The 15233-nt window shown below is 38.2% G+C and overlaps 1 protein-coding gene across 4 annotated transcripts in view; it reads left to right on the top strand.

Moving 5' to 3' along the window:
• The window catches only part of LOC126175965 (pericentriolar material 1 protein-like), a 405228-nt gene that overhangs the window by 48889 nt on the left and 341106 nt on the right, over positions 1-15233 (top strand). For all 4 annotated transcript variants that reach the window (XM_049923056.1, XM_049923053.1, XM_049923054.1 and 1 more), the window contains 3 exons: positions 10528-10614; positions 11277-11411; positions 11596-11743. In XM_049923056.1, coding sequence (XP_049779013.1) covers positions 10528-10614; positions 11277-11411; positions 11596-11743 — 370 coding nt within the window. The remainder of the gene's footprint in view (positions 1-10527; positions 10615-11276; positions 11412-11595; positions 11744-15233) is intronic.

The raw sequence follows: 15233 nt of genomic DNA, 5'->3' as shown, positions 1-15233 counted from the left end.
ATGCTGAAAGGCTCCATTGCTAGAGTCTTCAACATGTTGGTCACATTATTTTTAATGTTCTCCAAGTCTCAAAATGACATCCTTTTACAACATTTTTCAGTTTCATTAAAATAAAAAAGTTATGAGGACTCAGATCAGGTGAACGGCGGAGGGTTGTTGTATAATGCAGCATCCACTTGTCCACAATGTCAGATCTCAGTCAGTTCACCCTTTTTTCCTGATCCTCTCAAGGACATCTTTGTAAAACTCTTGGTTCACAGTTTGTCCTTGAGGAACAAATTCATTATTCACAATATCCCTATTTTCATAAAAGCAGGACAACATTGTTTTGTTCTGATTTGCCCATTCGAACTTTCTTTGGTTGAGAAGATGTCTCAGTGTGTCACTCCTCACATTGCTGCTTTGTCTGTGGATCTTACTCAAAGGTCTGGACTCATCACCTGTGATCACATGACTGGACCGTTTGTGGTCTTTGGCAGTCCTCTCAAGAAGATCAGCAGACATGTTCCTTCGATTGTACTTCTGCTCAGTTGTGAGGTTTTTCAGCACCATTTTGGCACATACCTTTTGCAAGTGCAAATCTTCACACAAAATTTTATGTACGGGGAAAGTGTTTAAGTTTAACAGGCTACCCATCAGCCTTATTTTTAAATGTTGGACTGATATCATAAGAACATGCACACATTCGTCATTTTGGTCAGTTTTTGAATCTTGAGGTCTCCTTGAGCGAGGTTTACCTTTGATGTATTTTTGGTCTTCCATAAATGATTTGTGCCAGCGAAAAACTTGTGCTGTTGAAAAGTAATATTTCCCATAGGCCTGTTTCAACTTTTCAACTGTCACATTGAAAGATTCCTCATGTTTAATAATGATTGGATAGTGTTGCTCTAAATTCCGCTGTTCCATTTTTGTAACACACAACAAAAACTACTATACTGATGGCAGTCTAAGAAAGCACGTAACGGCTGTACAGAGCTGAAACTCTGACTGAGCATCGATCACACCAGACTAACCGAGCAGAACGACACAGCATTGCCAGATTGTTTGCAGTATTGTCAGTCTCATTACTTTTCTCACACACCTCATATGCTACCTGTCAAACAGTTTTTATTTTATGATCCTCAATAGCCGTTCTCCAGTAGTAGTGTGTTGGGAATTTACAGTGGCAGAAACCCAACAGCAGAACATAGTTTTGTGCTAAAGGAGAAGACAACAAACATTTAAAGATCTTCATAGAGCTCAGAGTGCAGCAAAAATGTCTCATTTCCAGTGGCATCAATCGCCTGCAAATAGAGGGAAAGAAGCTCTGAGCTGCAAGGAGAGGAGAGACGTCTGTAAACTGCAACTAGAAGGATGTGAAAATTAGAAAATGTGCAAAAATAATGGAAACAATAGCTGAGTGTGTCCACAACGTTTTAGGAGATCATTTGAACCGGTCTCAAGTAAATGTATTCTGAATTCCAAACACCTCACTCTCTTTTGAAAATGGAACTGAATTCATGTTTTCTGAATTTGAAATAGTGTGTTGCGTAAGCAGGGGATTATGTTAGAAAACCATTATCATTGCCATTGAGTCCCTAAACTTGTCTGAAAAAGCACATATAAAAAAATAATTGAAAAAAAGCAAAAAGCAAAGCTTATGTCATTACATTTTTTTATTATTGCGGCACGGTGTGTCTACACAGGTTGCCAGATATCAGAGTACTGCTGCAGATACACTAACTCCCAGTGTGTTTTTAACCAGCAGATAGATTAAAATATTTAAGCAGATAGACTAATGTGGAGAGTTACATTCGGCCATTCTTTGGACTAAAATCACAATAACAGAGTTGTAGCTTCGATGTGTCTTTATTGTGAATAACACTCATATCAGATTTGAATTTTCAGAACTGATAGTTAATGTGTTAGAGAGTTTTATTTAACCTGGAGTGCCCATGTGGAATATTGTTTCATTGTAGGTCACTTGGCATCTCACAGACGCCAACAGTATTCTTCCTTTAACAAGGTATAATTAGTTAAATCTGTAAAAATTTGAGTTAAAAGTACTAATTAAGTGAAATGAGGTGTATAAATTCTGACCGATGGAATATATTTTATTTTTCTGGTTTTTATTTATAAATGCAGCCAACAAAACTGTTGGTTGTTATGTTGTGAAATTTTTAATCTGATTTGTCACAAAAGTGAAAAACCATTACCACACACTTTTCAGAAAATTGTATTACAGTCCTTACATGGAAGCATTCCTACCTTTTTTTTAAACACATTATACAGTGTAGAACAGAACCATCACATTCAGTCAGCAGTCAGCACATAGTTGCTGCACATGTCCTAAACAGAGAAATTTCTTACAGCTGCATTTTCTGTACTTGGTGTATAGGTTTTTGAATGACCAAATTAACAGCACCTCTGTTGTTTTGAGTCTTGTTCCTCTTCTGTGGATTGGACTGCCCCTTCATCTAGAAAAAGACATTGACTATCTCATCTGAGATCTCTTGGCAATAGTGAATGCTGAGAATGTCTACACAGGTAATCATCAGCTAGATTATGTGCTAGAAGTTTCAGAAACTCATTACACCTAACACTAGAATCAGTATTATTTGCACAGTGTGTTAAGTGTGCATTTATAGCTGCAATGTTCCTCATACTGTAAAAAATCACCAAAGGCTATCGGTTGATCTTTCTGGATATGTTTTATGTACTACACAGCTGTTCAATAGTATCGACTCCTGATTTAGTTGCATTATAAAAGGTTATTATTTATGGCTTGTTCTTGTCACCAGATAAGACATCAATTGCATTTTGATGATGCATTGTGGAAAGTATCAGAAACACATTGTTTTTCCTGTCAACGTGTGCCATTATAGAGTTGAGTTTTTCTGAAACACAAACAGTGTGTAGTGCGTACCTCCCAGTTCTTTGTTTGTGTAAACTCTGTGCGAGAGGGATTTCAGGTTTATTTTTACTCATAGTTCCAATCAGAATAAAATTCTTCTGAAGCAAGTAATCAGCTAACTCTAAGGAATTGTTTATGGTTATATTACAACCAGAAAAACCAGATCCTGAGAGCTCAGAAGTGACACAATTCACATCATCTGTCACTTTGTTGCTAACTGCAAATGCCTCTGCAGGCTATTTACCCCCATATATTTCCAGCTTGGTGGTGTACTGCATCCTAGCATCCACCAAAGCAAATATTTTTGTCTTGTACTTACTTGGTTTGCTAAGGATGAAACATTTGTCCTTAAAAGCTTTTAGCTTCACTACTTCATCTCTCAAAGGTACCTATTCTTCTTCTACTGTGTTTCTTTCCCCCATTCCTGTCAATTGTTCCCTTATGCTCTCCCTGAAACTCTGTAAACCTCTGGTTTAGTCAGTTTACCCAGGTCCCATCTCCTTAAATTCGCACCTTTTTGCAGTTTCTTCAGTTTTAATCTACAGTTCATAACCAATAGATTGTGGTCAGAGTCCACATCTGCCCCGGGAAATGTCTTACAATTTAAAACCTGGTGCCTAAATCTCTGTCTTACCATTATTTAATCTATCTGATACCTTCTAGTATCTCCAGGCTTCTTCCATGTGTACAACCGTCTTTCATTATTCTTGAACCAAGTGTTAGCTATGATTAAGTTATGCTCTGTGCAAAATTCTACCAGACGGCTTCCTCTTTCATTTCTTACCCCCAATCCATATTCACTTACTATGCTTCCTTCTCTCTCTTTTCTTACTATCGAATTCCAGTCTCCCTTCACTACCTGAATAATTTCTTTTATCTCATCATACATTTCATCATATGGCATATAAACTTGTACTACTGTAGCAGGCGTGGTCTTCGTGTCTATCTTGGTAAGAAATACGTTCACTATGCTGTTTGTAGTAGCTTACCCGCATTCCTATTTTTTTTATTCATTATTAAACCTACTCCTGCATTACCCCTATTTGATTTTGTATTTACAACGCTGTATTCACCTGACCAAAAGTCTTGTTCCTCCTGCCACTGAACTTCACTAATTCCCATTATATCTAACTATAACCTACCCATTTCCCCTTTTAAATTTTCTAACCTACCTGCCTGATTAAGGGATTTGACATTCCGCACTCCGATCCATAGAACACCAGTTTTTTTTTCTCCTGATAACGACGTCCTCTTGAGTAGTCTTCGCCTGGGTATCCAAATGGGGGACTATTTTACCTCCTGGATATTTTACCCAATAGGATACCATCATCATTTAATCATACAGTAAATCTGCATGCCCTCGGGAAAAATTACGGCTGTAGTTTCCCCTTGCTTTCAGCCGTTTAGGGGCTAAATTATCAGCTTTCTTTCCTCTCTAGTATCCCTGTTGCCGAACCTCGAACAGTATAATAGGAACCTAAATCAGCTTTCACTCATTGTCAGACAACATAACTCAGTTCCCATTTTATTGGATGTCTATATGTATTGTGTGATTATATGGTTGTCTTTTATTGCCACACATGAATACAGTATTCCTAATAGATCTATTATTTCAGTTGCGTCTATCAGATTAGCATCCCTTTCTCTGGAATAATGTTCCTGTACTTCAGGAACAATGCTCAACAATGCTAGAGTGCAGCTCTTTGTCATAAAAGCATTCCCAATATTCCATTGGTTTTCTTCCATTCTTTGTGGCTCCTTTCACTCCTGGTAATTGATTGACAATGTTTTGTTGTCGAATGCAAACATTTTTTGGTGGACACATTTTTGACCTTTTTGTAGAATTTGTCCTTCCTAGAAAACATTCGTCAGCATGAGTACGACTTCACTATCACTGGAGTCTGCACCCTGCTCAGTGTCAGTATTTTCTTCTCTTATTTCCACATTCTTCTTCCACATCACTATAATTACCAAAATCATCATCTGAGTGATCATTTTCCTTGAACAACAGCAAGACTACAGTTTCACTGTCACATTGCGTTTTCCACATTATAAGGCTTCTGTGAGCTCATATTGGATCTGAAGATAAGTTATGGTATTAAAAACAAATATTAAAAACTGTCAGATTAAATAAAAAACAAAATATTTACCCTTAGTATCGCCAAAGATCATGTGGCGTCTGGTAGACTCCAGCTTTGGTAACAACCTTTTCCCTCCAACACTGTACTGCAGCTGATGCATTCTTAATGAGCAAAATATGTTTGGATTTAGTTAACTGGAAGGTAAATGACATCACAAGAGTGCCACTGTATCTGATGAACAATAATGTGTAAATAAAGTGTGTCTGGTGTCTGTGGGACACCAAGTGACCACATGTCCGCCGCTCGTGGTCTCGCGGTAGCGTTCTCGCTTCCCGAGCACGGGGTCCCGGGTTCGATTCCCGGCGGGGTCAGGGATTTTCACCTGCCTCGAGATGACTGGGTGTTTGTGTTGTCCTCATCATTTCATCATCATCCAGGAAAGTGGCGAAATTGGGCTGAGCAAAGATTGGGTAATTGTACGGGCGCTGATAACCACGCAGTTGAGCGCCCCACAAACCAAACATCATCATCATCATCACCAAGTGACCACTTGAGCGTTAATGCGGAGGACTACGTCTAATCAAGATTTAAACGTACCTTACGAGCAGTACAACAGAATTCTCCACCATACCATCAGAAAACGGACCTTGTTATGCAAATAAAAATAAAAATTTTCATGTACAAAGTGAACTAAACTTTGAGCATTACTATGTATGAAATGAATAATCTGTGTAAGGTAAATTATATTTAAGAGCTGTATGGCATTATCAGTGAGACAGCTCATGTTAGGTTCAAATCATTGCCCACCAAATCCAACAAATTATTCCTACAAGTAGCTGGAAAAAAAAAGGGGGGGGGGCGGAACCAGTTACATTTACTTACTCAGGTGTTGCATACTTCACTGGTAGACTTCAATTTTGGCAATATAGCTGTCAGAGAGATCGCAAAAGCAATTAGCTCACTTAAAAGCAGCAATTCTTCTGGCTGTGATGGTGTTTCAACAAAAGCACTGAAATTTTGTGCTGAATTGATAGTAATCATCTCTAGTAACCTATGTGATCAGCTGGTGAGCCAAAGTCTACTTCTTGATAGGCTGAAATATGCAATATCAATAACCATTTATAAAAGTGGATGTAACAGGTGACCTCTAATTATAGTACCATCCCCCTCCCTCCTGTGTTTTCAAAATTTTTATTAGAGTTTTCCATCTAGTAAAGATAGCTTAAAGTAAAACAAGATTGATAAAATGTAGTCATTTCTTATGGTTTAAGATTAGAAAATTAGACACTGGGAAGTCTGCTGCAGTTTTAGGGGGAAATGTCTCGTTAGCATGAGCTACTTGGGAGACAGAAGATGCACTTGATAATACTACTTTCAAATTCTCTATTCTTACATTTTTGTACAAAATGTAATAATGTTCTGGGATCTTGTGTTATATGCAGTAGTTAGACAGAGATGAATTAGTGCGGAAAGCAGCATCAAACCAGTCTACTGCAGCGTCCTGGAATGTATTCCTAAATGAAAGGCCCTGGGTATCGTAGAAAACTTTTTCTCTCCCCATCCTCTTCTATTTCTATTTTTTTAAAGAAAGAAAACCAGAAGATAATTACATACAAAAGAAATTATACGTTGTATAAAATTACCAAACCTTATTTTTACATTTTGTGGCAGAAAAATTAAGTGTGATGTTTTATTCCAAATTACTGGTTGTCGTGTTAAAGAGATGCAGTGCCTGTCCTTTCGTGGGTACAAACCTATGACATGTTTATTGTGCCTTTAAAATACTGATGAATCAAGATTTGACAAGGAAACACTCTTCATATTGTTTGAAGAAAATTTAATACCCAAGATCACTACTACACTCCTGGAAATGGAAAAAAGAACACATTGACACCGGTGTCAGACCCACCATACTTGCTCCGGACACTGCGAGAGGGCTGTACAAGCAATGATCACACGCACGGCACAGCGGACACACCAGGAACCGCGGTGTTGGCCGTCGAATGGCGCTAGCTGCGCAGCATTTGTGCACCGCCGCCGTCAGTGTCAACCAGTTTGCCATGGCATACGGAGCTCCATCGCAGTCTTTAACACTGGTAGCATGCCGCGACAGCGTGGACGTGAACCGTATGTGCAGTTGACGGACTTTGAGCGAGGGCGTATAGTGGGCATGCGGGAGGCCGGGTGGACGTACCGCCGAATTGCTCAACACGTGGGGCGTGAGGTCTCCACAGTACATCGATGTTGTCGCCAGTGGTCGGCGGAAGGTGCACGTGCCCGTCGACCTGGGACCGGACCGCAGCGACGCACGGATGCACGCCAAGACCGTAGGATCCTACGCAGTGCCGTAGGGGACCGCACCGCCACTTCCCAGCAAATTAGGGACACTGTTGCTCCTGGGGTATCGGCGAGGACCATTCGCAACCGTCTCCATGAAGCTGGGCTACGGTCCCGCACACCGTTAGGCCGTCTTCCGCTCACGCCCCAACATCGTGCAGCCCGCCTCCAGTGGTGTCGCGACAGGCGTGAATGGAGGGACGAATGGAGACATGTCGTCTTCAGCGATGAGAGTCGCTTCTGCCTTGGTGCCAATGATGGTCGTATGCGTGTTTGGCGCCGTGCAGGTGAGCGCCACAATCAGGACTGCATACGACCGAGGCACACAGGGCCAACACCCGGCATCATGGTGTGGGGAGCGATCTCCTACACTGGCCGTACACCACTGGTGATCGTCGAGGGGACACTGAATAGTGCACGGTACATCCAAACCGTCATCAAACCCATTGTTCTACCATTCCTAGACCGGCAAGGGAACTTGCTGTTCCAACAGGACAATGCACGTCCGCATGTATCCCGTGCCACCCAACGTGCTCTAGAAGGTGTAAGTCAACTACCCTGGCCAGCAAGATCTCCGGATCTGTCCCCCATTGAGCATGTTTGGGACTGGATGAAGCGTCGTCTCACGTGGTCTGCACGTCCAGCACGAACGCTGGTCCAACTGAGGCGCCAGGTGGAAATGGCATGGCAAGCCGTTCCACAGGACTACATCCAGCATCTCTACGATCGTCTCCATGAGAGAATAGCAGCCTGCATTGCTGCGAAAGGTGGATATACACTGTACTAGTGCCGACATTGTGCATGCTCTGTTGCCTGTGTCTATGTGCCTGTGGTTCTGTCAGTGTGATCATGTGATGTATCTGACCCCAGGAATGTGTCAATAAAGTTTCCCCTTCCTGGGACAATGAATTCACGGTGTTCTTATTTCAATTTCCAGGAGTGTATTTATTTCGGAGGAACAGTTTCGGCAGTTTAGACTGTCATCTTCTGATCTCTAAAAAATTTGTTCTTATACATCCTGTTCATTAGACAACAGTTTTTTGAAGATCAGAAGATCTGTTGCAACCAGTCATCAGGAAAAAATAGTACTGAATGCAATCTTGGCTGTTAAATTTTCTTCAAAGGACCTACAGGTCACTCCTTATTTCTAATTATGAGAAATTTCGACTTCATAATGTTATTTAACTGTACACCAATGAACCAAAATATAGCGTGTTGGTCCACCATTGGAATGCAGTACAGCAGTGATTCTGTGTGGCATGGATTCGACAATTCATTGGTAGGTTTCTGAAGATATGTGGTACCAGACATTTATGCACAGATAATGCTGTTCCTGTGCATTATGGTCTGGTGATTTGTGGGCATGGAGCTGGTACCAGATAGCACTTCAGATGTGTTCCATTGGATTCAGATTGGGCAAATTTGGTGATGGTGACATTGTGAAGTCACTATCATGCTCCTCAAAACACTGGAGGACAATTCATTCTTGTGACAAAAGACAGTTATCGTGCAGGAAGGTGTTGCTGCCGTCATTGAAGACATCAAGCTTGAAGGAATACGGGTGGTTCACAATGATGTTCACATAGTCCATAGCTGTTAGTTGCCTTCAATTACTAGCACAGGTCTCATGGAAGCCTAGATGAATGTCTCCCATAGCATAAGACTGGCCCAACTGGCTTGCATCCACAGCATGGTGCATGTTTTGAGCAGCAGTTAGATTGGATGAAGGCCATAGTCAGACACGACCATTGTCTGGTGTAACAAGTAACATGATTCATTTGATCGGGGACTTGTTTCCATTGATCTGCAGTTCAATCGCAATGAGCATGTGTCTGCTGCCCTAATAGTTGATGATGTTGGATCCATGTGGGAATGCAGAGGGACTGTCTGCTGCAGAGTTCCATTTTCAACAGTGTGTACTGAACAGTGGGCACTAAAACAGTTGTGTCTGCACTGTCATCATATCTGCCACAGATTGGCACCTATCTTGCTATATCGAATGGGTAAGCCTCTGACCTTAACATTATGTAATGAAGTATGGATGCCTGACACCATATCACTTACTCGTGGTTTTACCACCTGATTTACCTTCACTCATAATGCACCCGATTTCAGAGATTGTGTGTCCATACAGTTCACAGGCCTGCTTATAAAGCCATCTGAGTCAGCCCCCTGGTGTGTTCTGGTGAGCTGCCAAAGAAACAGTATTATGTAAGCAATCACAAATGAGTGTTTGGCCTATTCCATAACCTGCATAACTGTTGTCCATCCAATGTGTTCAGTATTATGTGCAACTGGTACTTCATTGAATCTTACGTTGGCTCTATAAAGCATTCCATAAGTCCTGTTTTTTGTAGCTATAGCACCACACTTTAATCACTTTCCATAAATGCTCATGACAGTAGCGCACGAACAGCCAACCAGTTTCTTAGTTTCTGAGATGGTCATTTCCAGCCTTCGTGCCATAACAATCTGCACTTTATCTTACGTCAGTGAATTTCCCAGTTTGTAGCTTGTATGTACACACACACACACCCGCTGTGCCGCCAGGTGGCACTCGGTCTTGCAGCAGGCACTGGTCATAATGTTCGGCTCATCAGTGTGTGTTTTTCTATGTCCACATACATGCTCTGCAAGCTATTGTGTGTTGCATGGCTGAGGTTACCTTGTACCACTAGTAATTTCCTTTCCTGTTCCACTCTAAAATGGAGCAAGGGAAAAATGACTGTCCTTATGCTTCCGTACGAGCCCTGATTTCCCTTGTCATGTCTTACCTTCATGGTCTGTACACAAAATGTATGTTGGTGGCAGTAGAATCATTCTGCAATCAGCTTAGAATGATGGTTCAGTATTCATGCTATAGCACTAATTTTAATGACTAGAACAAAGATAAGATGTTTGTTTTAACATACATATTAAAATTTGCTGCAAAATATGAAAGAATAAGTCTTCTGAGTTGTGTGTGAGAAATTAATTACTCTTCCTTATTTCTTTTCTCTCTCACACACTTTTTTTGAAAAAAAAAAACTTAATATGAAATGAAAAATTTCTGCTGATACTTTAATGATTTCCTAAAAAGCTTGGTAGTTTGTATCTTGTGTTTGTGTTATTACATTTGGAAAGTGTACGTTGAGATAAATTTTTTGTCTTCATTAAGTGCAACTTTAAAAATATTTGCCATACACATAAATAATTAAGTATTGCTGTTTTACACAGTTGCAGGCACTACAAGAACATCAGGCAGCCCTGGTGGCGCTGCAGCAGAAAGCAAAAGAACAGTTACAACGAACAAAGGCAGCACAAGTAAGAACAGTGTTATGAGATTTTTTATAGTTGCAGCAACAGAGACAAATAGATGATGAAGTTGAAAATAAATATTTTATGAATGTGTAAAGGACAGCCTATGCTATTTTATTGTTAAGTGATATATCATGATAAGTTATGAGATGCAAATTCAAAAATTTTGTGCCCATGATGCATTTTTTCCTCATTTATTTATGTGCACCCCTTTGTCAACTTACATGGTAGAGGCATCTCATTTGATCAGTGCATGTTTAAAGGATTTGTTCTAGTGTGGTAATTATTGTAGTAGTGATAAATGAACTATGGAAAGAGAAATATAAGGTAGTTTAATTTAATGACAGGAAATGCTTATAGTGTAGTTACAATGTGAGGGAGAATAGCTGAACACCTATCTGAAATGCCGTGGAGATAAATACGAACAACTAATGGCAAATAAGGGAACTGACTGGCACGCTCAAGATGTTTTTGGAACTGTGAAAGAGCATGCACTTCTCCGTCTTCTTTAACCACAATTAAGAGAATGTAGGAAATTTATACTTTTATAACGCTGTTCACTACACTATCGAGTGACAGAATTTTTCCCTGTCCATTTGACTGTCCATATTAATAGAATACAATATAACTTCTGGTTTGTTTACCTGTACTATATCTGATTATTTCAGAATACTGTATCTTCAATAGAATCAGGAATTGGCACAGGTGATCAGCCACAAAGTAGCTCGGATGTCCTCAGAGATGTGCAGAATCTTCAACATCGAATATCAGTCTTGCATGAATTTTATGACAACAGAAATCAGGTATTTTTTCTTTCTTTCTTGACTTCATCAATATATTAAGATTATTTCGATAAAATTGTCTGCTTATTTGTCATACAAATATTTGTTGATAGACTGGTAGACAAAATTTTAAAAAATCCATATAACTTTCTTATTTTATGATTTTAGTGTTGATGTTAATATATTTTGCTCTTTATTGTTGTAGATAGTAGAGCTGTTGGGTGAACGGGACGAAGCATTACTTTCTGAGCACACAGTTTTACAAGACAAGTTGACAGAACTGCAAGTGAAGAAACGACACATGGATCAGCTGTTGGCACAGTTCTCAGCTCTAAACAATTCAGATGCTAACGGTAAGAAGTGTCATTATTATCAGTTCAAGGAACCAGAAGTTGTATTAGATGAAATACTTCAACTCTTGTAGATTGCTAAACAAATAGGATCCAGAGAACATCATTGCCTGCATCCTGTGCTTTTCATTGTTTGCACTGATTAACTACCTAGACAGTATCTTCAACAAACCATATAATGAGGAAATTTTTCTCATTCTGTTCTCTGTATGCCTAGAGAGAGAAAATGTGTTAAACAACTAGTTCATTTCAAACAGTGCAAGCTCCAGGTAGGAATATCAACAACTGGTTCATTTCATCTGATGTTATTTTGGTTCTCATTGCACATAAGATCATTAATTGAAACAATGACTTTGCGTCCAAAATGTAACGCATGTTGTATTGGTTGACAGTTCCTGTGTTTTATGTGAATCATTCTGCTCTGCAAGTGAAAATATTATCGGCAGTTTCTTTGCTGCAAGTGAAAATACTTTCAGCAGTTTTTTTGCTGCTGGTGAGCTGAGATTGCTTATCTACATTAGAATCTTTTTTTCATCTTTTTTTCTCATTTAAGGAATAAAGAGTTTCTTGTTGATTATCTCTGTTTTGGCCATTTTAAGCTTTGGTCCCTATTTTAAATAAAACTGACTTCTGTTAACAAAAATAAGCAGAGGTGCTGACTTCTGTTAACGTCATTTTAAGTGTGTACTTGTACTATACCACAAATCTGAAATTTGTAATTTCATTTTATAAATTATCTCTAAAATTTGTTCCAGCATTAATGGTAATGACGATTTGTCAAAAGTTAAAAATTTGCACTTGCACGGGGGTTGCAAATCTGACTTTCACCTTTCACAGACTGTGCTTTGCCAACTGAGTCATCTAAATACATCTTGTATGCTTATAATTTTGTTGATAATATGCTACATTATTCGCAGAAGGCAGAGAACCAGTCTTCATTGGAAACTAGTTTTCATATCTCACAAATATTTGAACTGATTCCTGACTAGCCCCTATAATATATATTGTCCATGTTATGTTTGTTGTTCCTCATCTTATAACCTCTTTTGAAGGCTTTATCCATTCCATTCAACTGATCTTCCAAATCCTTTGCCATCCCTGACAGAATTTCAGTATCATTGGCAAACCTCATTTTTTATTTCTTCTTTGTAAACTTTTAATCTCCTTTTCAAATTTCTCCTTGCTTTCCTTTACTGCTTATTCATTGTACATAACATTGGGGAAAGTTTGAACACTGTCTTACTTCCTTCTCAGGGCATCCTTTTTCTGACCCTTGTCTCTTGTTTGTAGATACCTTTTCACTCTCTGTATTTTATTCCTGATACCTTCAGAATTTCAAAGAATATATGCTAGTCAACATTGTTAAAAGCTTTCCCTTTTTCAACCAAAAGTTACAGATACGAGAGCAACACTTATGTTTTATGAAGTAGCAATCAATAACAAATGAGAGAGAGAGAGAGAGAGAGAGAGAGAGAGAACAGGAGCGCAACTCTTGCTTTTATACAGTCAAAACAAACTACGGCGACTGCCTTCAACTTGCTTTACAGAGCATCTTTTATGAAGTTTTGATGTATAAACATTTCTCTGGAACATTCTTTATATGAACATTAAAAATGTATTTTTTATATTAAACTATGACCTTTCCTTCTTAATTTACAGATTTATTTACACAGAGAAAATTTGCTCTTAATGGATTTTAGCATTAATTAAATGTTTGGGGCATATTTTATTAATTATTCAAAAAGCAACATTTCAAGAGTCTCTAGGTTTGCATCCAAATAAGATTCTAATGGCTCTTTTTTGTAGTTTGAAAGTACTGTTAGCTGTTTTAGAGTTTTCGCAGAAAGTGGTTCCATATTTAAGGAGAGAACGGAAGTAGGCATTGAAATACGGCAAATGTTATTCCAGCTGAGACACAAGTTGAAATACGGCTAAGACACAAGTTGAAAATATGATCACTATTTTTTCTTATTTACTTAAATTTGCCATATTTCGTGACAGTACCTTTTCCATTAGACGTTTATACGGCGATATAGTCTTGGCTTCAGTTGTCTAAGTATGATTCCACAATGCATCTTTGTTGGTTGCAGAATTGACGTGGTTCAACGTATTTCTCTCATTTTGGTGTTGCAAATACAGTTTCTTCAAATGTAGTTTCTTCTTTTTTTTTAGTTAATACAAAAATAATAGTAACATACTTCAAAATCATTTATGACGGCGACCTTCACATTGTTCTTCCGACAACAACATGGTCAACACACACCAAGAGTTAGCTGCCGACTAAAAACAGTCAAAGAAGACTCCAACGTCAAAGATGTTTTACACCACACACAATCTTCCAGTTGTAATCAGTCTCTTTGCTATTCTTCGATACATTTTCTAATAGTAATCAATTTGCTTTTACTCTCAAAAACAGAAGTAAATTAACATATAATAAGACAAATTATAATAAATCCTGACAAAAATATAAGAAAACATTTACAATTCGGTATCGACAAATACGGTAAAGAAAATAACATCTCCCAGATCCATTACAACTGCTCCCCAGGGCTTTTGTTGTTATGGACATATACAACAAAATCCCGACCACACTCAGTAATGGATCTGTATTACACAATTAGTACATTAATGATGCAGTCTGATAACCTCTTCCAAATTTGGACTCTTTGAATCTGTGGACTTGTTACTGGCTGTTGTTGCAATGATACTTCCCCATCAATCTCATATACAAAAATTCAAGTAAACAAATTATTTGACATGACAATTACCAACATACAGCATACAGATTGAAAATAATAGAAAGGCAAAACTCATTTCCTACAATAAGATTCAATTTTTTTTTTAATAATAATGTTAATTTCATTATGCTTACATATTGTACAGAAAAAATGATACTGGACATATATAGTGTAATGTGTTTTTCTCTATATTTGCCTTATATATATATGTTTTTTTAACTTCTGATTTTTTTATATATTTTTTTATTTTTTTTATTAGTCATGGTTTTTTTTGTTTTTGTATATTTTTTTCTTATGATTTTCTTTTTAAATTTTTTTTGTATTTTTTTATGATTTTCTTCTTTTAGTACAGCTAAAGATACATCAGTATTATCTAATTTTTTTTTTTGTTTGCAATTATTTATGTACACTTTCCTCTACTACAATATTACTACAAATCACATTCTTGTGAAGAGTACTTTTGCTCCCCACAACATCAGTATAAACAACAATAAACTGCTCATATATCATGAGGCTTTATCTAAAATTGGTTTTGAAACTTATACCTATGTCCTCACATGCATGCCTTCACCCACAGGGAAGACTTAGCTTCCAAAAATTAGAAAAATTCAGAAATGCTCACTTTGGAGACTTTTTTTTTTTGTAAAAAAGTAAAAATAAATCTTTCTCTCAGTCTTTGTTACAACAGTGTTTCTTCATCAGTTTCAATTAATATGTGACTTCAAATTATTAATTTATACATGCAAATATACATA

The sequence above is a fragment of the Schistocerca cancellata genome, chromosome 3, assembly GCF_023864275.1.
Source record: "Schistocerca cancellata isolate TAMUIC-IGC-003103 chromosome 3, iqSchCanc2.1, whole genome shotgun sequence".
Lineage (NCBI taxonomy): Eukaryota > Metazoa > Arthropoda > Insecta > Orthoptera > Acrididae > Schistocerca > Schistocerca cancellata.
The sequence above is the reverse complement of the archived record's forward strand: the minus strand, read 5'-3'. Positions and strand labels throughout refer to the sequence as shown.